Source organism: Zootoca vivipara, chromosome 2 (assembly GCF_963506605.1).
Source record: "Zootoca vivipara chromosome 2, rZooViv1.1, whole genome shotgun sequence".
Classification (NCBI taxonomy): Eukaryota; Metazoa; Chordata; class Lepidosauria; order Squamata; family Lacertidae; genus Zootoca; species Zootoca vivipara.
Genome location: NC_083277.1, coordinates 12,212,872 through 12,240,426, shown reverse-complemented (window position 1 = coordinate 12,240,426; position 27,555 = coordinate 12,212,872). Strand labels below are relative to the sequence as shown.

The 27,555-nt window shown below is 45.3% G+C and overlaps 2 protein-coding genes across 2 annotated transcripts; both read right to left on the bottom strand.

Moving 5' to 3' along the window:
* Nucleotides 1-553: 553 nt before the first annotated feature.
* Nucleotides 554-6,413, bottom strand: LOC118080990 (zinc finger protein RFP-like). The gene is made up of 7 exons (XM_035107074.2): nucleotides 5,624-6,413; nucleotides 5,268-5,363; nucleotides 4,718-4,948; nucleotides 4,284-4,306; nucleotides 3,639-3,760; nucleotides 3,243-3,275; nucleotides 554-2,498 (listed from the first exon to the last, which is right to left on the bottom strand). The coding sequence occupies exons 1-7, from the start codon at nucleotides 6,053-6,055 to the stop codon at nucleotides 1,981-1,983; spliced, it is 1,455 nt and encodes a 484-aa protein (XP_034962965.1). The 5' UTR covers nucleotides 6,056-6,413; the 3' UTR covers nucleotides 554-1,980.
* Nucleotides 6,414-7,916: 1,503 nt separating this feature from the next.
* Nucleotides 7,917-26,022, bottom strand: LOC118080123 (E3 ubiquitin-protein ligase TRIM7-like). Its single transcript, XM_060270788.1, has 6 exons — nucleotides 25,573-26,022; nucleotides 21,954-22,184; nucleotides 21,265-21,287; nucleotides 19,873-19,994; nucleotides 18,827-18,859; nucleotides 7,917-11,725 (listed from the first exon to the last, which is right to left on the bottom strand). Exons 1-6 carry the CDS (start codon nucleotides 25,999-26,001, stop codon nucleotides 11,217-11,219), a joined length of 1,347 nt encoding a protein of 448 aa, XP_060126771.1. The 5' UTR covers nucleotides 26,002-26,022; the 3' UTR covers nucleotides 7,917-11,216.
* Nucleotides 26,023-27,555: the final 1,533 nt, after the last annotated feature.

Here is a 27,555-nt window from a genome sequence, read left to right as displayed (position 1 = left end):
CTTCCAGGAGCACATACTTCTGGGTTAGCGGAGCTTGTTACCCGAAGCATGCATAACCAGAAGCGTTCGCAAACAGAGGTACCACTGTACAGTGGTATCTCGGGTTACAGAAGCTTCAGGTTACAGACTCCGCTAACCCAGAAATAGTACTTTGGGTTAAGAACTTTGCTTCAGGATGAGAATAGAAATCATGCGGCGGTGCGGCGACAGCGGGAGGCCCCATTAGCTAAAGTGGTACCTCAGGTTAAGAACAGTTTCAGGTCAAGAACGGACCTCCGGTACGAATTAAGTTCTTAACCTGAGGTACCACTGTGAATAGTAAAGAGAACCCGCACAAGCGAGGCTGACACAAAAAACCCCCACGTACACTAAGTAGAATGGAAGCATTGCCACCCCACCCCCACTCACCACGCCCCCTCCACCCCCCTTTTCTTCCTAATGTAACACTAATGTCTCAACAAATGAAACTGATCTGTAGGAAATGTAACTTGGAAAAAAGAGACACTGCACATACTTTTGTAAACCAATAAATCTTTAATAAAAATATGCTTTAAAAAATAATTGAAAAAGGAACATTCTGAAAACTGAATCAATCTGATCCACACGTTCCAATAGCCACCTGACAACCTAAACATAGCTATCCATTGAAATGTACATTTATCCAAATATTGCAATCCAAATATTTCCCAATACTTATTGTGAATATCTATTGGGTGAAAGTGCTCAAAAACTGGCAGCATGAAAATGAATATTGTTGTGAAAATAACATACAAAGATGCATTATGCTAGGAGAAATATATTGCGGGGGGGGGGTGTACATTGGTCAAAACTGCATACAGACATGTGTTTATTAGAAGCTGGCACTAAAAAGCCTCGGTCCAATATACCTGAAGGAGCGTCTCCACCCCCATCATTCTGCCCGGACACTGAGGTCCAGTGCTGAGGGCCTTCTGATGCTTCCCTTACTGTGAGAAGCAAAGCTACAGGGAACCAGGTAGAGGGCCTTCTCGGTAGTGGCACCCGCCCTGTGGAATGCCATCAGATGTCAAAGAGAAAAACAACTACCTGACATTTAGGAAACATTTGAAGGCAGCCCTGTTTAGGGAAGTTTTTAATGTGTGACATTTTAATGTACAGTGGTACCTCGACTTACGAACGACTTGACAACCGAATTTTTCGACTTACAAATAGAGGTATTGGCCGCGCGCTTACAAATGTCTCGACATCCGGGGAAAAACCGCGGCGGTTTTAGATAGGGATTTTTCAACTTACGAATTTTTAGATAGGGTTGCTTCGACTTACGAATTTTTCCGTTTTCAATGCATTCCTATGGGAAATCGCGTATCCAAAGGCGTTTTTCGACTTACGAATTTTTCGACTTATGAAGGTGCCTTCGGAACGGATTAAATTCATAAGTCGAGGCACCACTGTATTTTAATCTTTGTTGGAAACTGCCCAGAATGGCTGGGGAAACCCAGCCGGATGGGCGGGGTACAAATGATAAATGATGATGATGATGATGATAGTCTTCTTGATTGACCCAAGAACCAGCCAAAATCATTGCTGTGCGTGGTGCCCAAAGCTAGTCCTATTCAAAGTATACCCATTTAAGTCAATAAACAGGGCCAACTTTGTCAAACAATGGAAAGGGTCTGCTCAGTTGGGTAGCACCCCTTGTACAGGACCGGGCTGAAAAGGAGGCGTGGCGTCATGAATGCCACATGGGCCAGCGAATCACTCTGCTGCAACTTATGGCTCCTCCTCAGGGCGGAAGTAACCTTGTGAGTTTGATCCTGCATTTAGGGTGACTGAGCTAAAGGGGGCGCAAAATTGAGAATGCCCACAACTGAGAAAAACCATTTGGGGTTGGCAAATTTTGACCTTGCTTAGGGCAGTGTATTGCTAAATATTGCCAAAGCCCACCCCTGCTGGGGAGGAAGCTGTATCAGTGCTGTGAGATGGGCCCATCTGTCTCCACCCTTAGGCAGAGAGTTTCAAGATGCCTTTTTTGCTCACGTAAAAGAAGGGCAGGAGGGTCTCTCCAGAGAAGGAGGCTTCTGAGAATGAGTGGAGAAGAGCTGCTGTATCAGCATTGTAAAAGGACACCCGTCCCCCTTCACAGTTCAAGGTGACTCGGATCCTCTTGGGCTCCCCACCCAGAATCGAAACAGGGTGCCCATTGCGAGTGGAGACCCTGTATTGATCACTCCACTTCCCTATGCGCCAGAACCCTTCCTTAGGACCTGGGATGAACTCGCCTTTCCTCTTCACGGACTCTCTGGCCACCCCAACGGCCCATTCCCCCTCGCTCCCCACAGCGACTTCCCAGAAACGTCTGCCTTCCCTAAACGCCTCACGTCCCAGCACGTAGTATTGGTAGTCGAATCTCTTTGGGTTGTTTAGGATGTCTTGATGTCTTTCTCCCTTCCTCACGCTCTTAAGATCTGCAGACAGGATGAGCAGGGAATGGGCTGTCCCTGGATCCAAAGTTACATTTCCTGCAGTGGGGTAGGGGTGGGGGGATCAGGTGAGGAAAGAGAAGACTAGCAATGTCAGGTGGGAGATTGGATTACGTCTAAACATATGGCGAGGAAAAGCACTTCCTTATTTTGTTAACAAGGCTTCCATGTCTAACAAGGCTTCCATGTGGTGAGGCAGTTGCCTCAGGCCAGCAGGCTCTTGGGGGCAGCTGCACTGTAGGGCTGGGCGATACAGTGGTGCCTTGGTTCTCAAACGGCGAAAACCTGGATGTAAGTGTTCAGCAGTGCCTCCCTTATTTTAGGAGATTATGAGTTAGGAGGAATTAACCCAGCAGAGTTGCCACCTTCCTTTTTTGGTTAAGAACATCCCTGACAAAATAACAAAGAAACATCTGAGAAGTCTTGAAAGGGAACATGTCTGGACTCATGGGCTAAGGAGGATATAATCTTATTGTCTGTGCATGAAGAAAAAAACACAGCTGAGTGAGTCATGGGCAGAAGAGGACACACAACAGAATTTGGGTTCTTTGAGCTTAAAGCATATGGGGGGAAATCTCTCTGATGTGGAGCAGTGGACCCACCTGCCGGATCGTTTAAGCTGTGTGCTGCCGCCACCTATGGTCTGCCAGTCTTTATTAGTGAATGGACACAGAAATGAAATGTGAAATGAAATGTGAAATGAACATGAAATGTGCCTCCAATGACCCCCTTCCGAAGGAGACCTCTTGGAGCTCCTCACCCCAAACACACTTGGAAATTTACCTTTTCTCAGCTGAAGTCCTGACCACAGAGATTCTGGAGAAGGAAAGGGGAACAGAGACTCAGTGCCATGCCACCATTCCCGGTCAGAAATCTGGTAATGATAACATGAGCCTTGGAGACTCTTAATCTCAAGGTCACGGGTTCAAGACCCATGTTGGGCAAAAAAATCCTGCTTTGCAGGGGGTTGGACTAGATGACCCTGTAGTGGAAATGTGAAAGAATTGGGAACTGGAGCTGGCCTTGTGCAATTAACCTTTCATTCAATACTGAACTAAACTGGTCCTTGGGCCTCCCTGCAGCGGGAAGGAGGGATTATACTAGTCTAGTATTGTGCCCTTGACCTCGAGGCATCCATGCACAATTTTTAACATGAACCTTGCAGCTCTTTTTCATTACCTCTGAATTTCTTCACGACACCCTCCAGGAAGGGATTTATATCGCAGAAGTTCCAGATCCTCCACTTCAGGGCAGGGGGGAAAGCAAACGGGAGAGTGTCAAACTTCTCCTTTGCCTGAGACCTGGGGGAGAAGACCATCATCAATCCGCCACTCTTCCAATGAAGAGTAGCTTTCTGTAAAGCCACATGCCTCATGAGTAACGGTTGCAGGAGTTGGGCATGTTTAACCTGGAAGTGCCGCTCAGGTTAAGTACTTTTCGTGGTGCAAATGGCACCCCGGAACCAATTCAGTACTTAACCCGAGGTACCACTGCACTGCAAATGTTTTTTCCCCCCACCTAAAATACTGTCTGATTTATTTTATAGTACAGTACATTTATTATTGCCTTCATTTTATGGCTCAATGGTCTCGTTAGACAGTAAAATTTTGGTTAAATTGCTGTTTTAGGGGGTGTTAATCTGGAACGGATTAATCCACTTTCCATTACTTTCAATGGGAAAGTTCGCTTCAGGTTAAGTACGCTTCAGGTTAAGTACGGACTTCCGGAACCAATTAAGTACTTAACCTGAGGTACCACTGTAGTTTCCTACACCTTAGATGTGGCTGTTCCCAAGCAGCGATCCTAGATGATCTTTGTGCTTACCTCTGTAAGAAACGTCTGATATCCTAGAGGGAAAGAAACAGGGAAATTCAGTGAAGACATTTCCCTGTGTAACATGGAGTGGGTCTATTTCAAACGCTCAACAGCTAAAGCAGAAACAGGCATATACTGTATATATATTTAAACCAAACCTTCCCCACCAAATACATACAGATCTATAATTGTAAGATAAGTGAGTCAAATGGCAAAGTACAGCCATTTGTGCAGGGTCAGGTTTTTTTGTTTTTAAAAAATGCATGTTTGGTTTAAAAGTGAGTTTCAGGCTGTAAAGTGTTGAAGACTGGGATAATGTATAGCAGTTCAGCCTTCCTCCCCTGATTGGCTACTTTTTAATGTGGGTGGGGGAGATTTCAAAAATAGTATCTCCCCGTTTGTAACGTGAATTGGTACACTCCACCGTGTGGATCAGACTTTACCTGCAGGAGTTCACTCGCTGGTTGCTGATACTTCTCCTGCATCTCCTGGATGAGGTTGTCAAGAGAGGAGAGCTTCTCTGAAAGCCTGGCCAGGTGCTCCTCCCTTTTCCGGGCAACCTCCTTCTCCACCTCTGCCATCTGGGCCAGGAGATTTTTCTCTAGTTCTTCCAGAAACCGTCGTAGCCGTCTGAGCTCAGCCACCATCTTTTCCCTCTCTGATTCTGTTCGTTTCTGCAACAAATAAAGTGAAAAGGTGAGAACAGTGGGTGAGTCTCAGGAACCGGAGTGTGGCGTTGCAGACTCAAGAGATCAGTTCTGAGAATTCATTAGGAAGGGCACATCTGACAATTGCGCCAATATTCAGAAGCAAGCTTATCACACCATGCTGTTTCATTTCCTGTGGGCAATCAGGCCATTATAAATAGTAAGGGGGTGCATTAGATAAACATGCACACACACACACACACACACACACACACCTTTCTGGATTTTAGACAGCGAATCTGAAATATATGGCACTTTTTCACACCCCGGGAAGAGCAACACTTACAAGCAGGTCTTGGCTTTCCTTCTCAAAGTCTGCTTTAACTGCCAGAGTTTCCCGTGTCTCCTTCTTCAGAATTTCTATCCAGTTGCAGAGTTGATCCTGAAGAGAAAGCAGTTTGGTTCCTTTCTTTAGAAACAAACGTTTTAGTATACAGATAATAGGCAAGTTGAATAGTGTGCTTAGGCCACCCTTCTGCATCCCAGAATTTGGTTCCTGTGAAGCAACCCAGGATCTCTTGCTGGAGATTTTCTCTTGTTTGGTGTGTGTGTGTGTATTAAAAGATTATTTTTCAAGTCTCCCTTGTCCACACCTATTTCTCCCCACTGCACCCCAAATCATGACCCACTGCATTTTCCTACCTTGTACTCCTGGGACGCCTCCTCTAGAGGAATCACCTCGTGGCTTTTGTGCTCCTTGGATCTGTCACACACGACACAGATGGGGGCTTCATCCGCCTTGCAGAAGAGCTTCAGGGGCTCCTGGTGCTTCTCGCAGACCCTCCCCTTTCCTTCTGCCCCCTTTTCTCCTGGAAGAGAGATTTTCTCGGCTACCAGTATTTCCACAACATTTGCCAGCGGCCGATTGGGGATGAGGTTCCTGTGCGGAATGATTTCCCTGCACTGAGGGCAGGAAACCTCTCCCTCGGATTTCTCCCAGCACTGGATCAGGCAGGATCGGCAGAAGTTGTGCCCGCACTCCGGGATGATCACTGGATCCCTGAAATACTCCAGGCAGATGGGGCAAGTGGCTTCCTCGCAGAGATCCTGGCCGGGACCCCGAGCAGCAGCCATGGTTGCCCCGCCAGCAAGAAAAGAGCTGGTTTCGTTTTCTTTGCTTTTCGCGCGCAAAAAGGAGGAGATTCCACGGGCGTGACTCTAAGATTTCCTTGCTCCGGAGCTCTTGGCTATTGCTTGCCCCACCCAGAAATTCAAGCAGGATGACTCAGGATCTCTGCTGCCTTAGATATGTGCCTTTAAGTGGAACTGGGTCACTTTGATATGGAAATTTATTTACTGTATTTTTAAAGAGAATGGGCAGAATTCCTTGCTGCTAATAGGAAGGAGCCATGCACCTAGGAGAGGCAGAGAAAAGTGCTTTTGTTTATTTTTTAGCTGCACCGCCAGCCTCCAACGCCAGGCAGGGAATGAATCTAACTCTGCCGACTCTTTCCAACCTGTAGGGCACAATGTTCAGCCCAATCCTCCACTGCGATGCACATTTCCACGGGACAATTGGACACCCATCCACACCCACAGACCTGGGGAATTTTAAAGCTGCTTTTCAGGTCCAGCTTCTTCCCATTCCCCCCCCCCCCCATCCACTGATCCCATCTCCAGTCTGTCCTTCCTCTCAGAAAAATTAACACTAACCATGGCATTTTTTATTTTTATTTTTGGGCGGGGGGGGGGGAGGGTTCTCACTCTTTTCACTTGTACTGCTAAAGTATTATTGTTTGGTGGTTGATGCATATTCCAAAAGGAAAAAAAAATATTACGTATGTTTTTTTTTCAGTGTTGATGCTCTGACCAATTTTCTCTGACGTTTCATTTGATCCATGCTGAAGTGAGGATTCCCTTCTTAATTTGGCTCTATGTCGGAGTAAAAAGGAAGGCAAAACATTTGAGGGAATTACAAATCCACCAAAAACTGATTTCAGTTTCATATTCTGGATCCTTGTGGATCATGATTCCTGCTGTCTCTGTGTTGACATTTTGCAGAAGGGTCTGTAACTGAATAAAGGGGGCTGAGGGGACAGTTCTGAAAACTTTTTGGGGTGGATGCCCAGCCTAGGAGTCCCGTGAGGACACCAAAAAAGTAGCATGAGCAGCAGTTTATCCCGACATAGACACTAATGTTTGTGTTGTATTCGTTAAGCCAATATTAATGAGGATTATGACAACTAACCTGCACAGCTTGAGAGTATACCACAAAGCCAAATGGGCTTCACAAAGTGGGAGAGGGATCGTGAGCTATCCGGATATTCACAGATTGACCAGGGCTTCAACAGAAGTGCCAGTCATATCAGCCAGAAAATCCCCCAGCATCTGAGGGTGGACCATTCTCATAGGTGCCCCACCTCTGAAGAGGGGGAAATGGTGCTAAGAAAGCCTAATTTCAACAGGAATTTAGCATCCTGCTCAGTGAAACCTCCTGGTGCAGAGGCAGTCTACTTCTGAATAAGCTGAAGCTGTGGAGGCGAAAAACAGGAAAGGGCTTTTGGCCTCAAACCCTCCTTTGTCTCACCAACTTTAAAAGGCTGTGGAAGTCAGTGGCCAAAACTGTATGATGTGCCATGTGAAGAAGTCCTTTCTCCAGGCAATCACCAAAACCTGTGAGCTAATCCATTTGGTCTGTATCCAGAAAATAAAGGGCACTCCTATACGTCTACTCAGAGTAAGTTCAAAGGGACTTATTCCAGGGAAGTGGGCACAAGGCTGTAGGCTCAATTTCCTCTTTGTTCTACAGAACTCAGAAATAAAAAAATTCCTTCAGTAGCACCTTTCTGAAAAAAATTCAGAAGGAATTTTTTTTATTTTACTTCGATCCAGACCAACACGGCTACCTACCTGTAACCAGAACTCAGAAAAGATTTGAAAGATGTGCTACTTTCACTTCCTCTTTTGATTTGAGAATTTCCATTTGGGCGACCCTGATAAAAATGTTGAATTAAAACGCCTCTCCCTGTTTGTATGCCCCATCTGTCTGGCACTGGTTGCAATGCTTCTGTTGAAAATGGGGTGACCTGCTACTAGAATGGGAACTCAAAGAAGAGCAAACTAAATCAACGATGATAAAATGGGCCCAGGATTTTGGATATAATGTCCCAATAGAACATTGGGAAAAACTTTGGAAGCAAGATATGAAATTTACTGCCTGCTATAATTTAAAAGAAAATATATTAAAAATGATGTACAGGTGGTACCAAACACCGGAGAAAATAGCCAAAATGTTCAAAAACAATTCAGACCTTGGTTGGAGATGTAAAAGAGAAAAAGGATCCATGATACATATGTGGTGGGGCTGCCCTATGATAAGTAACTATTGGAGTATGATATATGATGAGTTGAAAAAATTATTTAAAAATACATTTAGGAAGAAACCTGAGATATTTTTGTTAAATTTAATACCGGTGGAAATTAAAACATCAAAAAGAGTATTACTTATGTATGGGATAGTAGCGGCAAGGATCCTGATAGCTAGAAATTGGAAATCAGAGAAGGTACCAAATACAGCAGAATGGCAAACGTTAATGGTAGAATATATCCAACTGGCAACAACATCTGCAAGAATAAGAGGGCAAACAAAACAAAAAGTGAAGAAAGAATGGGAGATATTTGAAGAATATCTAATGAAAAACGGAATATCGAAATCTCTGATAGTGGGTTTAGGCTGAATCTGAGTTACAATATATGAATAAAAAAAAAGTAGTTAACTTATCTATGAATGTGCAAGAAATTAGGAATAACAGAAGTTACAGACGGAATAATTGGAAGACCAATCTTTATTTTTATCTCTTTTTAAATTCTTTTTTTCTTCTTTTTTCTTTTTGTCCTTTTTGTCTTTTTTGATCCTTTATATAACTCTCTTTTTTTGAATGTGTGAATATGTGTGTATCTTGTATTGATTGTATTTATGCCTTTTTAAACAATAAAGATATTTCTTTTTAAAAAATGGGGTGGGGAACTATTGCAATAGGCATTCTTTTCATTTCCCCCCTTCCATTTGCCCACAACTGTGTGTTAAAAAGTAGGGCGTCAATAGGATACCTGCTCTCTCACTGACATGGCAGATACCGCTGAGACTTACTTCTCTCCTGTTTGTGTGATTCCCATAAATAAAGGAATGGGCAGACTTCAGACTTGGGGGGATTTAATTTCATTTTTAATCAGAATGCTGAGATCCAGATGCGAAATACGAGCTTATGCATGGAAACCCCTGAAATCTGCCACTCACTCACAACTGGATAGACTCCTCCTGCAGACATACACTGTCAACACAGGAAGGTCTGAACAACACAGGAGCTACAACATATAGAGCAGGCATCCCCAAACTTCGGCCCTCCAGATGTTTTGGCCTACAACTCCCATGATCCCTAGCTAACAGGACCAGTGGTCAGGCATGATGGGAATTGTAGTCCAAAACATCTGGAGGGCCGAAGTTTGGGGATGCCTGATATAGAGGGACTTTGCAGGGAGGGCTTTCAAGCACATCTCTGAAGGGACCCTTGTTAATATTTCAGATTCTCAGTGCCCAGTGTGTTGGACTTGGGATAACAAGGCCCAGGTTCAAATCCCTTTTGACCATAAACTTTAATGTGTTTCCTTTTTCTAAGTCTCTCGGCCTAGCCTCTTCTACCTCACAGGGTTCCTCTGAGGGTAAAACAGGATATTACCCTCCTAAAATCCCTGGCGGAAGGGTCATGGGGAATGGATATTATACTGTTGAGTTCAAAACAACATAGGAGCAATATGAAATACAATCTTCAATAAAATAAAACATGTTAGCACATGAAACATATTCCCAAATTCTTCCAGGCCCGTTATACAAAAGGTTAAGAAGAGGGGATCTCTAAAAATACAGGTATGTATCTGACACTTTGCTACAAAGCACCTTGGAGAAAATAATTGTATATGTGGGAATCTAACCCCCCCCCCCCCCCGGACATCCTCTAGATTGTAAATGTTTTCTCCTCAGAACTTCTGACAGAGGCTCTTCACTGTCAGAGGGGATTTTGTTACATTGAGGCCCAAAACCTGCACGGTGGTTAGGTTTCTGGGGTCAGCATTCAAAGGCAATATTGCATAAGTCAGGAAGACCCCGGAAAATGCCCCCCCCAAGTAATCTTCCGTACTTGTCCGAAGCCAGAGATCTTGAGAGCTTTATGCAACCTTTCTAGAGTCCGAGACGCACGGTGGACTTAGAAACTCTTTCCACCACTGCCAAAGGCTTTCTGGACTCTGGAGACTTTTGTAAGATCTCACACAGTCCTTTCCAACAATATTTCCTGGTCTCTCACCCTCTTTCCATTTATCAAGTTGTGTTTTGACGAAGGATGCCAGGCTGCGATCACAGTAATTAAGTTGTGTGTGAGTTCTGGGCTGACTGTACTCAACTAGCAAACAGCTTTCTGATTTTGCTGAATTGCCACATAAGATTTCCTGAGTAGCAGCAAAAAAGGGATTTTGGAACTTCCATCTCCCTGGCCAGTGGAGGTCTTGGGGGAGAATCAGAGCAGGATTGAGGCAGAGGAAGGTTTTAAGTGAGGCCCGTGCATAATTCTGATTTTACTAAGAAAAGAGGATGGTATTATCTCTACCAATCTTAAGTCAGATTTGGAGGTTGGAGAAAGAACTACAGCGGTACCTTGACTTACGAATGACACGACAACCGAATTTTTCGACTTACGAATGGGGCAAATGGCCGCACGCTTACAATTTTTCGACATCCGAATGGAAATTGCGGCGGTTTTAGATAGGGTTGCTTCGACTTACGAATTTTTCCATTTCCAATGCATTCCTATGGGAAATCGCGTTTCCAATGGCGCTTTTTGACTTACGAATTTTTCGACCTATGAAGGTGTCTTCGGAATGGATTAAATTCGTAAGTCGAGGCACTACTGTACATCAAAACAGGAATGGGGGGGGTTGCTGTTGTTTCCTAAATTATTTTCTTGCTTCTTTCCCCCTTTGCACCTCTTGCACTGACAGAAATAGCCGATTCCCAAGGGAGAGAGAACAGGCAAGTTTGGGGACTGACAGGGGACCCAATCCATCAGTGTCATTTACAAACTGGCCTGAGAAGGGAGAGTTGCATCATGATTGACACAAGGGATGGCCAATCACAGTTCTGCAAATATGGTTTCTCCTTAAGTGCCTGTCTGCTCAGTGCTGAAGATGAGACTGAATGTGCCATAATGGCAATAAATATACGCTTGTCTGTCTGCACCTTCAGTCAAGAGAGTCTCAGGTTTGCTTTCTCGCTCACGTAAAACAAGGGCAGGAGGATCTCTCCAGATAAGGAGGCTGCTGAGAATGTGTGGAGAAGGGCTGTTGTATCAGCATCATAAAAGGACACCCGTCCCCCTTCACAGTTCAGGGTCACTCGGATCCTCTTGGGCTCCTCACTTGGAACAGGGTCCTCATGGGGGGAACATAACTTGTACCCACCAAGCCACTTCCCCAAACCCCAGATCCCTTCAATAGGACCAAAAGAGAAAACACCCTTCCTCTTCACAGACTTTCTGGCAACCCCCACCTCCCATCTCTCCTCTCTTCCTACAATGACCTCCCAGAAATGTCTGCCTGATGTGAAACCCTCACATCCCAGCACATAGAAATGTGTGTCAAATCTCTCAGGGTTGTTTGGCAGGTCTTTACGCACTTCTCCCTTTCTCACACTCTTTCGATCCTCAGACAGGATGAGCCAGGGATTTGCTGTGTCTGGATCCAAAGTTACATGTTCTGTGAGGGCAGAGGAGGAAAGAGAAGAGAAAAAACATCAACTGGGGGCTTCCGGTTGACCACGCCATCTTGCTCAGACGGGGGTCCGCACAGCGGAGCGGACCTCGGCGCTTCAGAGGTGGAGGGAATCGTTCCAGCGAAACGAAACCTCCTTAAAAGCCCCAAATCGTGCTTTTTGGGGACAGATTTTGCCTGGCGGCGCCAAAAGCGGGCTCTCTCCTCCCCGGATCGGCTTTGTTTAAGCCCCCGAGAGCGAGGAGGTGAACCGCGGCGGACAGGCTGACATTGCTGCTCTGAGAGTGCGAAGCTGCGAGTCTGGGAAGTGGAGGTGGCCAATTCTTCAAAGAACATTCAGCAAATGAATAGACTGTGAGTAATTTGGATTCTTTGGAATGTAAATTAAGGCAACAATTTGGACCTGGGAGAGAGGGGAAAAGAGGAAGCCACCCCCCCCCCCACGGTAACATAAGAGACAGTAAACAGAAACCCGAAGCCGTAAACAGAAGATTTTAACTTAAAAGGATTCCTCAAAGGCATCAAAGAGAATCTCCCCTAAATGCAGGGTAAAAGGGGAGAGAGACTGTTGTGATTGCCCTGCAGAATGAAGTTAAGACTAAGAAAGACCTTTCTTTTTCTCGGGAGCCGGCAGCCCAGAAAACCCAGTGAGCTGACCAGGATTTATAGTTAAATTTTATTTCTATCTTTATCTCTGGACTTTTTGGGAATTTTTTTTTGGTTTATATGCTTTTGAAATGTGAGTTCGAACTTTATTTTTAAGAATGCAGCCAGCTTGTTAAAATGGAGTCGAGAAAATAGACTGCGATCATATTCCACCCCATGTGACAAGTTTTGACCTTGACAGGACTGAACTATGTCAACAAAAAGGTACCCGCCTGAGTTTCAGCGGACTGTTTTGACCTTAATGTGGGAAACAAGAATAGAACTATGTCAAGAGGAGACACAACGGCTAGTGTTACAGCAACAATTCCAGATTGTGATGACAGAATATGATTTCCTAGAAGATGAAGCTTTTGAAACTGAAGAAGATGAATGTGAGAATGACAATGATGATGACTGTGATGATTTAACACAAAATGAAGCCCATCACGAAAAAAATGATGATTTTACTCTACAAAAAGTTGGATGGAGTGCCTCCCCTTCGAGGGGGGCACGACTGGATTTACTGGAACTCCAGAATGACCACAGGGAAGAAGGAAAAATTAAGCAGAGAAGAGAAGAAGCTCAGGGGTCTGATATGGAGGCCTGGATGGCAAAAGACTGCAAACAGGGGGTGGGGTGAAGGGAAAGTGAAGTGGTGATTGTAAGGATGGGTTAATAGGACTATAACTGGACTGCTGACTATGGAACTTGCTGGATTGGAGGGGTGGAGCAGGTACTCGGGGGGAGTAAGGTTAGTTTGGGAATAGTTATAGGTTTAAAAAGTGAATTGATTCTGGAAAAAGGTGAAAATATGGAGGCCTATAGAGGGGTAAAAATTAGGCACGGGAAGAAAAAATGGGAGTTTGATTTCTCAGTGATTGGACAATAGGCGAAAATGATAATAGTTTAAAAGTGGTATAAGATATAAAGGTGTATGTTATAAAATATGAACTATGAAACTGTTGAAGATGATAAATAAGGGAGGAAAACCGGGGAAGGGTGGGAGGGTGGGGAAGCCCACAAAATATGGTTTAACAATTATGAATTTAACAATTATGATGAATTTTTTTTTTTTGTCTTTTTTCCTTTTTGTCTTTTTTTTTCCTCTTCTCTTTTTTCTCTTTTTCTCTTTTTGTATTTTCTTTTTTTTTTTGGTATGACAATAGATGGTTGGATGGATGAACTCCTGCGTACTGCCCTGGTTCACTGGAGCTCCCTGGTGGCAGGGGGGGGCTTGGGGGGCAGGGGAGGGGGAGGAGGACAGAAACCCAATCATAAAATGGACCACTTCTGACTGATCACCTGCGTGGGATACTTCTGTGGCAGGGGAGGACCCATGGAGGGGGGTGGGAAGAAGGTGGAAAAGGTGTTTATGTATGTACCATCTTTTGTAATTTGTAAAAACCAATAAAAATTATGTTAAAAATAAAAAAAAAACATCAACTGGGAAGCTGACTTTTCTTTATGCACATGACAGAAATAGCACCCCCTCTGAAATGAACAGGGACTCCATGACTTTGCATTCGAAACAGGGATGTTCATCAAGTTCTTAATAAGGATTCTTGAAACATTTGCAGTTCTTTCAGGGGTTCAAAGCACTTAACACACATTATCCACATAGAACCATAGGTATGCATGCCACCCGAAGACATTTTCATATCCCTCTAGATCTAATAACTGTGGGTTTTTTAATTTCAACCAATCTGCTATCCGCGTGAAGCACGCCGCCTCATAGTACAACTTTAAATCAGGGAGTGAAACACCCCCTTTCTATTTTATCTGTTAGGAGTTTAAATTTGATTCTCCGTTTCTGTCCTTGCCAAATGAACTTAGATATGGTCCTCTGCCACTCTTTAAATGTGCTTTGTCCCGTTATTATGGGGATTGCTTGAAATAAGAAGAGCATCATAGGTAGAATTACCATCTTTACCGCTGAGATTCTTCCCCAGAGTGAGAGCTTCAATCTCCTCCAAATTTCTAACACCCACCTGTCACCTTCAATGCAAAGACACTATCCTGGCTCCCCAGACCTGACTGGCTACTTCTTCACTGTTCCTCACATTTATGGAAAAGGGGGGCAGTGGAAGCATCATGAGAAACCCATTTCAAAATTGGTCAGGCTGGTGGACATCAGAAAGAAGATCTGCTCTGCAGTCCCGTCCCCCCCCCCCCGGCCACATTATGGAAAGTTTATCAAGCAATTTCTTTTTAAGGACACATTTATACAGCAGCCTTTGGAAATTAAATGTGATATTGGATGTTGCCAGTGCAATTTTTTGTTAAATGTTTTTCTAGTTTATTGTTGTATTGATTGGCCTTTATGCATTTTACTCACTGCTGTTGTCTAAAAGCATCCTAGAATATAATTTTAGAGGTTCCGGTTTCCGCCGGCAGGAATGGCGGACCTGTTTTCAATCCCTCTGACCTTCGTAAGGAATTTGGCGGTTGCTAGGGGAGTAAATGGCAACCCCCTACCCTCTCCGGGGGTTACGGAGAGGGGCCGCTGGCCCGCGATGCCCCCAGACCCACTCCGACTGTTTATGGAGTGGGGGGAGCTTGGGCTGAAAAGCACTTACGAGGGCCAGGACTCCCGGACGCTAATCTGCATGGCGGGGATTTCCATGGTTAAAGAAGATAATTAGGCTTAAATCTATGGACATACTTCAGAAGGAGGGGAAGAAGCGCTGTTTACTGCTGAGAAATTTATGCTGCTGAGGGAGAGGAGTCAAAGGCTGTATTTCATCTGGAAGAAGGATTGATGGGGACGGAGCGATAAGGGAAGTGAGTTTTTTTTTTTTCTTCATATGAGTTACTTCGTACCTTCCCAGACGCGATGTCCTGGCTTGTTTGGAGTGAAAGAGAAGCAAAAGACTGTGTGAGTTGAACTTTATAAACTGTTGTTACTGAGCATATTTTTTAAAGATGTGGAGTTGCCGATGAGAAAAGCCCCCCCCCCCCTAGTCGGACGGAAGGAGTCCTGGACGCGTTCGGAGGATTTATGAGCTGTGACGCACTTTGAATTGGAGCAGCGACCTGAAGCTAAGTTCAGCTATAGGGCAAGGAGATCCATTAATTTACCAAGAGTTTATGGTTTGATGTTTGGGTCTTCTGCCTGGAAAAGCTGTAAATTTTATAAAGATCGTTAATCTACATGGCTATGAGAGAAAACGAAAGTGATTTGAGCTTTTTAAGATGGCGCTGCTTCGACGCAACAGGGAGCTCCAGACTAAGAAGATTTATGGGGAGGCTGGACTGATTAACCCACACAGGAGAAAGAACATCTGTGAAACCCTGTTTGATATTTATCTCAGCAGCTGGGAAACAATCGGTTGAAAGTGGAAAACATCTATGTGACTGTAAGGGGAAGATCTGGATTATTATGAACTTGGAGAGACGATTTGAACTTTAGAAAAAAGACGGCAGTGGACGGTTGCGAGGAATCCCCAATTTCTTGAAGCATGGGAACCCAAAAAAAAATTCTCTAGATGATTTGGCATAACATTCGGTTTGATTGATATATATATGTGTATAATTTGAAATAATGAATGTGATATAATTGGTTTTAATTGGAAAATTAATAAAAATATATTTTTTAAAAAAAGAATATAATTTTAAAGATAAGTAAGAGTTTCCTTCTGTAAGGACCTAACAGAAGCAGAATTATACCAGAAAAATATTAAGGTCTCATACACCCCAGGTAGTGTGGTTGCTGACCTTGAGTCAGACATCCTGGAATGTGAAGTCAAATGGGCCTTAGAAAGCACTGCTAATAGCAAGGCCAGTGGAAGTGATGATATTCCAGCTGAACTATTTAAAATTTTAAAAGATGATGCTGTTAAGGTGCTACACCCAATATGCCAGCAAGTTTGGAAAACTCAGCAATGGCCAGAGGATTGGAGAAGATCAGTCTACATCCCAATCCCAAAGAAGGGCAGTGCCAAAGAATGTTCCAACTACCACACAATTGCACTCATTTCACACGCTAGCAAGGTTATGCTTAAAATTCTACAAGGCAGGCTTAGGCAGTATGTGGACAGAGAACTCCCAGAAGTGCAAGCTGGATTTCGAAAGGGCAGAGGAACCAGAGACCAAATTGCAAACATGTGCCGGATTATGGAGAAAGCTAGAGAGTTCCAGAAAAACATCTACTTCTGCTTCATTGACTATGCAAAAGCCTTTGACTGTGTCGACCACAGCAAACTATGGCAAGTTCTTAAAGAAATGGGAGTGCCTGATCACCTCATCTGTCTCCTGAGAAATCTCTATGTGGGACAAGAAGCTACAGTTAGAACTGGATATGGAACAACTGATTGGTTCAAAATTGGGAAAGGAGTACGACAAGGCTGTATATTGTCTCCCTGCTTATTTAACTTAAATGCAGAATTCATCATGCGAAAGGCTGGGCTGGATGAATCTCAAGCCGGAATTAAGATAATAAGAAATATCAACAACCTCATATATTCAGATGACACAACCTTGATGGCAGAATTTGAGGAGGAATTAAAGAACCTTTTAATGAGGGTGAATGAGGAGAGCACAAAATATGATAAAAAAAGCTAAGATCATGGCTACTGGTCCCATCACCTCCTGGCAAACAGAAGGGGAAGAAACTGAGGCAGTGAGAGATTTTACTTTCTTGGGCTCCTTGATCACTGCAGATGGTGACAGCTGTCACGAAATTAAAAGACGCCTGCTTCTTGGGAGAAAAGCAGTGACAAACTTAGATAGCATCTTAAAAAGCAGAGACATCACCTTGCCGAAAAAGGTCTATATAATTAAAGCTATGATTTTCCCAGTAGTGATGTATGGAAATGAGAGCTGGACCATAAAGAAGGCTGATCGCCGAAGAATTGATGCTTTTGAATTATGGTGCTGGAGGAGACTCTTGAGAGTCCCATGGACTGCAAGAAGATCAAATCTATCAATTCTGAAGGAAATCAGCCCTGAGTGCTCCCTGGAAGGACAGATCCTGAAGCTGAGGCTCCAATACTTTGGCCACCTCATGAGAAGAGAAGAATCCTTGGAAAAGACCCTGATGTTGGGAAAGATTGAGGGCACTAGGAGAAGGGGATGACAGAGGACGAGATGGTTGGACAGTGTTCTCGAAGCTACCAACATGAGTTTGACCAAACTGCAGGAGGCAGTGCAAGACAGGAGTGCCTGGCGTGCTCTGGTCCATGGGGTCACGAAGAGTCGGACACGACTCAACGACTAAACAACAACAAGTTTCCTTTATGCTGCCACCTGCTGCCCCCTTTCCAGCTCTTACGATTCTCTTTTTGTGGTGTACAGGATCAGGCCAGACTGGACTTCTGTCTTCCCATTGAGCCTTTTACCCTGGTCTGTGGTGCAATTCTGTCCTGCTCTTTTAACAAAATTAAAAAAATTCCTTCCAGCAGCACCTTTAAGGAATTTTTAAATTTTGTTTCAACTACGTCAGACCAACACGGCTACCTACCTGTAACTGCTCTATTAAGTTTACTCAGGTTTCTCTAGTCTGCCATCATGTTGCAGCAGAGAAGTCATGTCTCCCCTCCAATACAGAAGCTGAGGGAAGACCCCCATCTTGCAGGGAAGCCGGACCCCTGGAGTTGACACTCAGGCGGCTCCCTGCCACTGACACCAGAACCCATTTACCTTCCAGCCCCCAAAGGTTGTTGCAGCCATTTTCTGAGCTATTTGTGCTCATGCATTTATTTCCCACTCTTAATGGGAAATTAAGAGGATCTTATGAGGGACCTGTATGGCTCAAAGGGATATTTTCTCCTCATGTGCCAGGAGCTTCACACCACCCCTGTGTCTTATTGAGATTTGGCACAGAAAAGTCAGCCATCCTGGGCTGGGGGCTTCCTAAGACTCTGCAGGCTCAGGCCATGAGCCCATCTTGTGCAACACCCGGCTCTCACTGAACAGATGCCTCTGGGAAATAAGGCATGGACTGTGGGTGGTGCTGTGAGTTAAACCACAGAGCCTAGGGCTTGCCGATCAAAATGTCAGTGGTTCGAATCCCCGCAACGGGGCGAGCTCCCATTGCTCGGTCCCAGCTCCTGCCAACCTAGCAGTTCAAAAGCATGTCAGAGTGCAAGTAGATAAATAGGTACCGCTACAGCAGAAAGGTAAATGGCGTTTCCGTGTGCTGCTCTGGTTCGCCAGAAGCGGCTTAGTCATGCTGGCCACATGACCTGGAAGCTGTATGTTGGCTCCCTTGGCCAATAACGCGAGATGAGCGCCGCAACCCCAGAGTCGTCCACGACTGGACCTAATGGTCAGGGGTCCCTTTACCTTTAAGGCATGGATAGAAGAGCTACAGTCTTTTGGGAAGTGGATCCTCTCTCTCCCGAATTTCTGCCTCTGTTTGAACTCGAAATGGCTGAGGAAACCCAGCCAGATGGGCAGGGTATAAATAAATAAATAAATAAATAAATAAATAAATAAATGTACCTTTTTGCAGCTGAAGTCCATATTCCAGTGTGTCTGGAAGAGGAAAGGGAACAGAGATTTAGCATCACACCATCATTCAGATCACAAACCTGGCAACAAGAATATGAGCTCATGAGATTGTAGCTAGTGTGGTGCACTCCTGATGTTGTGGACTACAAGTCCCATCGTCCCTAACAACTGGTTACGCCAGCTGGAGAGTGTGGGAGTTGCTGTTAAAATTATCTGAAACTCACCATACAGGCTATCCCTGCATAACCAGGGCAGGGGTGACGTCAAGGTTCAGGCCTTCCCTAATTTTGGAGGAGCAGGACCCCCAGAAGATCTCCACCTCAACAAGAAGATCCAGACATCCCTGTTCCAGGACAGGACGCCTCAACCCCAGTCCCTTCTGCTCCTTGCTGGCTCTTGGACAGCCCCTCCTTCTTTCTGCCTCCCTTACATCAATCTCAGGGTCAAAGGAACGAGAAAAATGCCCGAAAAGCTGTAGGTGAGGCTACTTGGGAAAGGGGTGAGATGTGTGAAAGCACCCAAACCCTGACTGAAATATGCGAAGAGGTCAAGGACAACTTTTTACAGACAACTCACAACTTAAGGGAGGGTCACATTCCTGGGGATTGTGCATAAAGGCAAATCGTGCAAAGTCAAAATGACCCCGGAATCACCCCTGCCATCTGAGATCTCAAGATGGCCCCATGAGATTTTGCAGGAGCCTCTCATGGCAAAGGTCTTAAAAGTGATTTGAGTGGTGGCCAAACCCTTCATGGCAAGAACTTTCAAGCCCTTTACTTTGCTGACTGGAATCTGGGAGGCTCCCCCAAGATCTCACAAGAGCTTCCAGGTGCCCAGCAAGAAGGGTTTATCCTCCTCTTTCAATTGCATAAGTAAAATCAGTTGTGAGTCATCTACATATGAAAGTGTGGCTTCTAGATATTGAAAGAGAATAAATAAATAAGCCTTCCATTTTCCTGGCACTGCTAATGACCTGGAGCATGTCATGAATAATTTTAAATGTCCAGTATAAAATATTTTCAGCCCTTCTTTATTACCTCTGAATTTCTTCGTGACAGCCTCCAGGAAGAGATTTATATCGCTGAAGTCCCAGATCCTCCACTTCAGGTCAGGAGGAAAAGCCACAGGAGGATTCTCTAAGTTCTCCTTCACCTGAGACCTGGGAGGAGGAGAACAAAGTCAAGCCAACATCCTTCCAATGCAAGAAACTTTCTGACAAGGCAGGTGTCTCATTCTGATGATAAAGGCATGATGGATATATCATGAAGACTTGGGAGCAGGGTTTTCCTATGGCAAAAATGACCATATTGTTGATGTGTGGATCTAGAGAGCACCTAACGAGTTGAAGGAAAACTAAAATATACTGAAGGAAATATAGGAATATGAGATTGAAGGTAAAGAAGCTGATATATGCAGATTATTTATTTGAAGAAAAGTGAGCAATACTGGGCTTTTGCACAGAGATTTTAGGACTACACTAGTTTTAGTGAAGCATTAATGCAGGGGTTCCCAACAAAATTTTCTCGAGGACCCCTCATTGAGCCGCTATTGTGACAAGGACCCCCATTAATTCCTAATCCTAAAATTAAAAAGTGAGAGCCAAATTAAGAGTCTTTCTACATTTTATATTTATACGTTTTTTATAGTTACAACAGAGTACTCCATCAGTATACAGTTAGTTTTAATTTTCAGTTCTTAATGAGATGAGTTAAATCTGTCCTTTGAGACCATTATTTCTGAAATATTAGGTTCCAAACTTGAAACTTTCACTCTGAAATCCGACCGCATGTCGAGCCGATTCCTATACAGTATTTGTTTTTCATGAAACACATGGAAGAAAATGCTTGCTCACACCGATATGTGGTTGCAAATGGAAGGATCTTTTTCATTGCCTAATCTCCAAGTTTCTTGTAGTCCTTGCGGCATACAGCAGAACTACTGCCTCTATCTAATTCTAGTTTTGCGCTAGACTCTGCTCATGCAGGAAGTGGCCAAAACAAAAAATCTGTTATCATACGAAATATATTTAATATATTTTTTATTCTAATAGGATCTTGAGGACCCCTCTGGCATAGCTCGTGGACCCCTGGGGGTCCCCGGACCACCTGTTGGGAACCACTGCATTAATGAGTAGAACAAAATAGATCTGGTATGTGCATTTCTGAATTTTGTATCAATTGCATAGTAAATGAATCCATCACAGAGAAGGGCTTTCATAGATATGCAATGGAGGGGAACGAGGAATGGCTTCCTTCCCAAGATTGTAGATGAGACTAAAAGCTAGAAAAAATGTGTCCCTGTTTTTGTCTGTGAATGGATGATGGAGTCCTAAGCTATCTCTAGAAGGAGGAACTGGAGAGTGAGTTTCTCACCCGTTGAACGGGAACTTTTGTAGCATGAGAATGAGCCAGGGGTTTTCCGTCACTTACCTCTGCAAGAAGCTTCCAATATCCTGGAACAAAAGAAATAAATATGTCAGTGTAGTGATTTCTGCAGTCAGTTATAATTACTAAGCAGCTGAGTGGCAACTGCTGGGAATCACAGGGTTGGAGAGCACTACTGGTTTTTTTGCTTCTCAGAGACCTCTGTTTGGCCAATGCGAGAACACAATGCTAGAATGAAGGGGCCTGTGGTTTGATCTAGCAGGGCCCCTTTTGCGACCCCAGGACTGATGCCTTTCATCCTTCATGTTTTCTTTCCAGCAACATTTCTATGTGACTAAAAATGCCTGTCATTTAAGGGGTGATATGATAGCCATGTTCAAATATATAAAAGGATGTCATATAGAGGAGGGAGAAAGGTTGTTTTCTGCTGCTCCAGAGAAGCGGACACGGAGCAATGGATTCAAACTACAAGAAAGAAGCTTCCACCTAAACATTAGGAAGAACTTCCTGACAGTAAGAGCTGTTCGGCAGTGGAATTTGCTGCCAAGGAGTGTGGTGGAGTCTCCTTCTTTGGAGGTCTTTAAGCAGAGGCTTGACAGGCATATGTCAAGAATGCTTTGATGGTGTTTCCTGCTTGGAAGGGGATTGGACTGGATGGCCCTTTTGGTCTCTTCCAACTCTATGATTCTATGAAGCAGCACACTTCACCCTCTTGCATCAAGACCAGGCCTGACCTGCAGGAGTTCACTCGCTGGTTCCTGAAGCTTCTCCTCCATCTCCCGGATGAGGCTGTCAAGAGAGGAGAGTTCCCCGGAGAGTCTGGCCAGGTGCTCCTCCCTTTTTGCTGCAATCTCCTTCTCCACTTCTGTCATCTGGGCCAAAAGACGTTTCTCCTGTTCTTCCAGAAACTGGTGGAGTCGCCTGAACTCAGCCACAGTCTTTTCTCTCTCTGCTTCCACGTGCTTCTGTAAGAAGTAGATCGAAAGAAGAGAACAGTGGGTGAATATCAGGCACTTAGTCTGCTGTTGCAGGATGAAGAGGCCAGCTACCCCAATTCCTTTGGAAGCCCACTTCCGACATTTTAGAGAGATTACACCAATATTCAGCAGGGAAAGAGTTCCATAACCACAAGCTCACCCCCTCCTTTAAATGGTCTTTCATGTCTGTGGGAGATAAGGCTGTTCAAAAAGAAACCTCTTTCTGTATTCCATATTCTCCCCACCCCCCGCCCAGATAATTGATTCTAGACTATAGCATTTTTCATCTTAAAGTAGTAATAATGGTGCTTACAAGCAGGTCCTGGCTTTCCTTTTCTGTGTCTGCTTTCAATACTAGAATTTTCTCTCTCCCCTTCCTCACATTGTCTAGGCAGCTGCTGATTTGATCCTGGAAAGAAAACAAAATCCAATTTGGGCTGCCTTACACATTAACATTAACCCGGAAGCTGTACGCAGGCTCCCTTGGCCATTAAACCAGAGTCGTCTGCGAATGGACCTAATTGTCAGGGGTCCCTTTACCCTTTACACATTTTTTATAAAGTTTTATTTTAAACCAAAAATAAATTACAGAACTTACAAAAAAAATACATAATCAATACATAATAAAAACCATTTTTCATCTCCTCCTCCTCTTCTTCTATGGCGATCACTTGTAGCCAAGTAAGATTGTCTTCCATAAACACGGCGTTAACAATGAGTCCGTAAGTGACTGTGGAGGCCAATTCTGTATCCACACGTCCTTCCACAGTGGGGACATTGGTTTCCTGGCGGGAGTTGATCATGGTGTGGATTTGCCAAGCGTGCCTTCCTCCTAGCACATTTCTCCCTTGCATCCTGAGTTTGAGTGTCTTCAAAGCCGATGACACCTTTGGTAAAGGCTGTTCTCCAACTGGAGTGCTCGCAAGCCAGTGTTTCCCAGTTGTCAGTGTTTATATTACATTTTTAAAGATTTGCCTTGAGACAGTCTTTAAACCTCTTTTGTTGACCACCAGCATTACGCTTTCCATTTTTAAGTTCGGAATAGAGCAGTTGCTTTGGAAGGCATCCGCACAACATGACCAGTCCAATGAAGTTGATGTTGAAGAATCATTGCTTCGAAACTGGTGATCTTTGCTTCTTCCACTACACTGATATTAGTTCGCCTGTCTTCCCAAGTGATGTGTACAATTTTTCGGAGACACTGTTGATGGAATCTTTCGAGGAATTTTTCATCTCTAACACCCCCTCCACCCACCCTATCATTCTTTCCAGCCAATCTTATATTGCGCTCCCCCCTTCTACTCATATACAGTGGTGCCTCGCTAGACGAAATAAATTCTTTCCAGGACTCAATTCGTCCTACGAAAATTTCGTCTAGCGAGTCACCATTTCCCATAGGAATGCATTAAAAGTCAATTAATGCGTTCCTATGGGTGCTCTCTTGGCTCGGGGAAGGCAGGCAGGTGCTTGCTCTCTTGCCTGCCTGCCTTCCCCAAGTCAAGAGAGGTGTGTGCCGGGCGGGGGTTGGGGAGAAGCGGAGGTTCTTTCCCCCCACTGCCTCGCCCGACAGAGCTGGCATTTGACGGGGCTTCCGAACCCCCGTCAGATGTGGGCTGTTGGGTGGCGGGGGGAAGAGGAACGAAGGAAGAGAAAGCAGCCCTTTCTCTTCCTTCCTTCCTCTCCCCCTGCTGCCGACAGCTTTCCCCCCATCCCGCCCGACACAGCGCGGATTGGACGAAAAGCCTCGGCTGATCTGCGCTGTGTCGGGCGGGGTGAGGGGAAAGCGGAGTCTGCTTCCCCACCCCACCCCACCCCGCCTGACAGAGCCGGCATAGGACGGGGGTTCGGAAGCCCCGTCCTATGCCAGCTCTGTCGGGCGAAGAAGCACCCGATGCGCTACGGCTCGGGGAAGCAGGCAGAGAGAACCATCGGGTGCTTCCTCGCCCGACAGAGCTGGCACAGGACAGGGCGAGCGCAGCGCACGGGGCTAACAAGAGAAAGCGTGCCGCGCTTGCCCTCAAGCCGGCCCGGGATCGGCCGCTTGGCTCGGGGAAGTCAGGCGGCGAAAAGCCCCCTCAGTGCTGCACTTCGGCTCCGGGGGACAGGCGGGGTGGGGGAAAGGCACAGGATCGTTCCTGCGCCTTTCCCCCACCCCGCCCGACAGAGCAGGGGACGGAGCCGAATTGCGGTGCTGTGGGAGCTTTTCGCCGCCTGACATCCCCAAGCCAAGGGGACGTCAGGCGGCGAAAAGCCCCCGCAGCCCCTGCACTTCAGCTCCTGGGAACAGGCGGGGTGGGGGAAAGGCGCAGGATCGTTCCTGCGCCTCCCCCCCTGCCCGACAGAGCCGGCATCTGACGGGGGTTCGGAAGGCAGAACACAAAGGGGAACCAGCTGCAGCGCGGGCAGAAGGCAGAGGAAGATCATCTGATAGGCGCTGACAGCTCATCTTCCTTTGCCTTCTCCCCACCCTACAGCTGGTTCCCCTTTCACTAGATGAATGCCCTGATTTTCTCATCGGAGGTTTTTATGGCCACGCTTCGCAAGATGAAGCAGTGGCCATAGAAAACCTTGTCGTATAGTGAGGCAATCTCCGATCAGAAAACCCTTTCGTTAAGCGAAATTTTCATCTAGCAGGGCATTCGTCTAGCCGCGAGGCACCACTGTAAATACTTATATCCTTACTTCCATTTTGATATACAATTTTTGAGCCTTCATAAGTCATCTGAAAGATCAGCATTTCCCACAAAATTTGCTATGTAATCTTTAAACACTTTCCAAACTTTTTTTCCATCCTAGATGAGGCAGAAATGGAATTGCCCTATATCAGAGCTGAGAAACATTTGGGTTTTGCTATTTGTCCCCCACACTGAACACAGCTCCAACATGTCCCCCCTCCTTTTTATTAAATTAATCCTAGATGTTGTAATCTTTTGTCCCAGGGGAGTTACTGCAACCTGCATTCAGGGGGTCACTGGGCACACTTTAATCCCTCAAAAAGAAAAAGAAACGTTTATTGTATAAAGTTTCAGAAGTTTAGTTTTATCAGGCTGCACAAGAATTCCTTTTGGGCTGCAAGTGGAGAGAATAAATTACATTTTCTTATTTTTAATTTTATTTTTGCAAGCCCCTCTTGTCTGCAGCAATTCCACCCCCAAGAAAGACCCACTGCCTTTCCCCACCTTCTAGTTACAGGTAGGTAGCAGTGTTGGTCTGAGTCGAAGCAAAATAAAAAAAATTCCTTCAGTAGCACCTTAAAGACCAACTAAGTTTTTATTTTGGTATGAGCTTTTGTGTGCATGCACACTTCTTCAGATACACTTGAAACAGAAGCAACCAGACCCTTATATATATTCAGAGGGTGGGGTGGTTTTCCCACCTTGTATTCCTGGGACGCCTCCTCTAGAGGAACCACCTCGTGTCTTTTGTGCTCCTTGGAAACATTACACACGACACAGATGGGGCTTCCGTCCTCGTGGCAGAAGAGCTTCAGGGGCTCCTGGTGCTTCTCACAGACTCTTCCTTTTCCTTCTGCCTCCTCTTTCCCCCCCAGATGGCTGAATTTCTTAATTATTTCTACAACATTTGCCAGCTGCTGGTTTCTCGTGATACTGCTTTGCTCAACCGTTTCCCTGCACTGAGGGCAGGAAGCCTCTCCCTCGGATGACTCCCAGCACCGGATCAGGCAGGATCGACAGAAGTTGTGCCCACACTCATGAATGATCACTGGATCCCTGAAATACTCCAGGCAGATGGGGCAAGTGGCTTCCTCGCAGAGATCGCGGACGGGACTCCGAGCGGCAGCCATGGCAGAGACTCCAGGAAGAGAGAGCTGGTTTCGTTTTCTCTCTTTTACGTCTGCAAATGGGCGTGTTTCCTTTCCAGGAAATTCAGGTGCGGTTACTCAGCATCCCTACTGCCTTGGAGTTGGGTGGAGCCCAGAGCAGCTTTGATACGGGGGAAATATAGAGTTTTATATATTTTATTTTAAATGTTTTTTTTAATGGAATGCTCATCCTTGGTGGTTGCTCGTTTAAGGAACCATTTCCCTGTGAGAGCTGATGGAGTTTGTTGTAGTTGTTGTTTTGTTTACAATCAGCACTTCAACCTCAGACTACTTTGCAAGCTAATGAATGAACTGCCGTCTCCCCCCCTCGCCCCTCCCTCCATTCACACCCCTCTTTCTAGTTAGTAGCCAAGACATATGGAGGAGAAACAGCCCAGCCCTCCATCCCGGTGCCAGTTTTTAGTGAGTCGTTTTGACAAAATCGCCAACGTCTGATAATGTGCAATAACCTGTGGAACCAACTCTGTAAACGGCCTTTGCAAACATTGCTCAGCTAAACGGTATCCAGATATTTGCCAATCACACCGCTGGGCACCTGTTAACAGCAGGTGCTTTCAATTAGCCCCGTTTTCTCAATAAATGCAGCCCTTTGTCAGTGAAACATCAGTTTGTTATAAGAATTTTAAGGTCTCCAATAAGAGAAGACTCCCTGGAAAAGACCCTGATGTTGGGAAAGATTGAGGGCACTAGGAGAAGGGGACGACAGAGGATGAGATGGTTGGACAGTGTTCTTGAAGCCACCAACATGAGTTTGACCAAACTGCGGGAGGCAGTGGAAGACAGGAGTGCCTGGCGTGCTATGGTCCATGGGGTCATGAAGAGTCGGACACAACTAAACAACAACAAAGGTCTCCAATATAGAATAAACACTCATAAATGCACACATATCTTCATATATGAACTATTTGTCTGAAATAGTATGGGAGAGGAATGCTGAAGCCATTTTGACTCTCCCAATGACCTCAAATATTCCTCCGCACTAAGGGAGAAAAATGGGGAAAGCCTTCCCATTGTCTTTTTGCTTACAAACGTGGTCTTAAGGGCATATTTGTGTATGAATAGGGTGAGTCTGTAACCTGGATTCAGGAACTAAAGTATTAACCATGGCCATAGCTGCCAAGTTATCCCTTTTTTTAAGGGATTTTCCCTTATGCTGAATAGGCTTCCTCGCGAGAAAAGGGAAAACCTGGCAGCTATGCATGGCAAAAGCATGGCCAGACTCCCCAGGTGGTGCAATCAGTGACCATTATCAGGTATCCCATGGAGACAGGATTTCTGCTGTAGATGCTTCCTCTGTTGCAGACCGGCTTCCTCTCCCGACTGACCCAACAGCAAGCCAATCAGTGCTGTGTAGAAAGCTGGTCGGAGAAGGGACAGTTGCACCACGACTGACACAAGGGCTGACCCATCTCTATCCTGCACATATGAGTTTTCCCTGGAGAGAAAGAAGGGCTTGAGGGTTTCTCCTGAGAAGATGGGTGCTGGGAATGCATGGAGAAGGGCTGCTGGATCTGC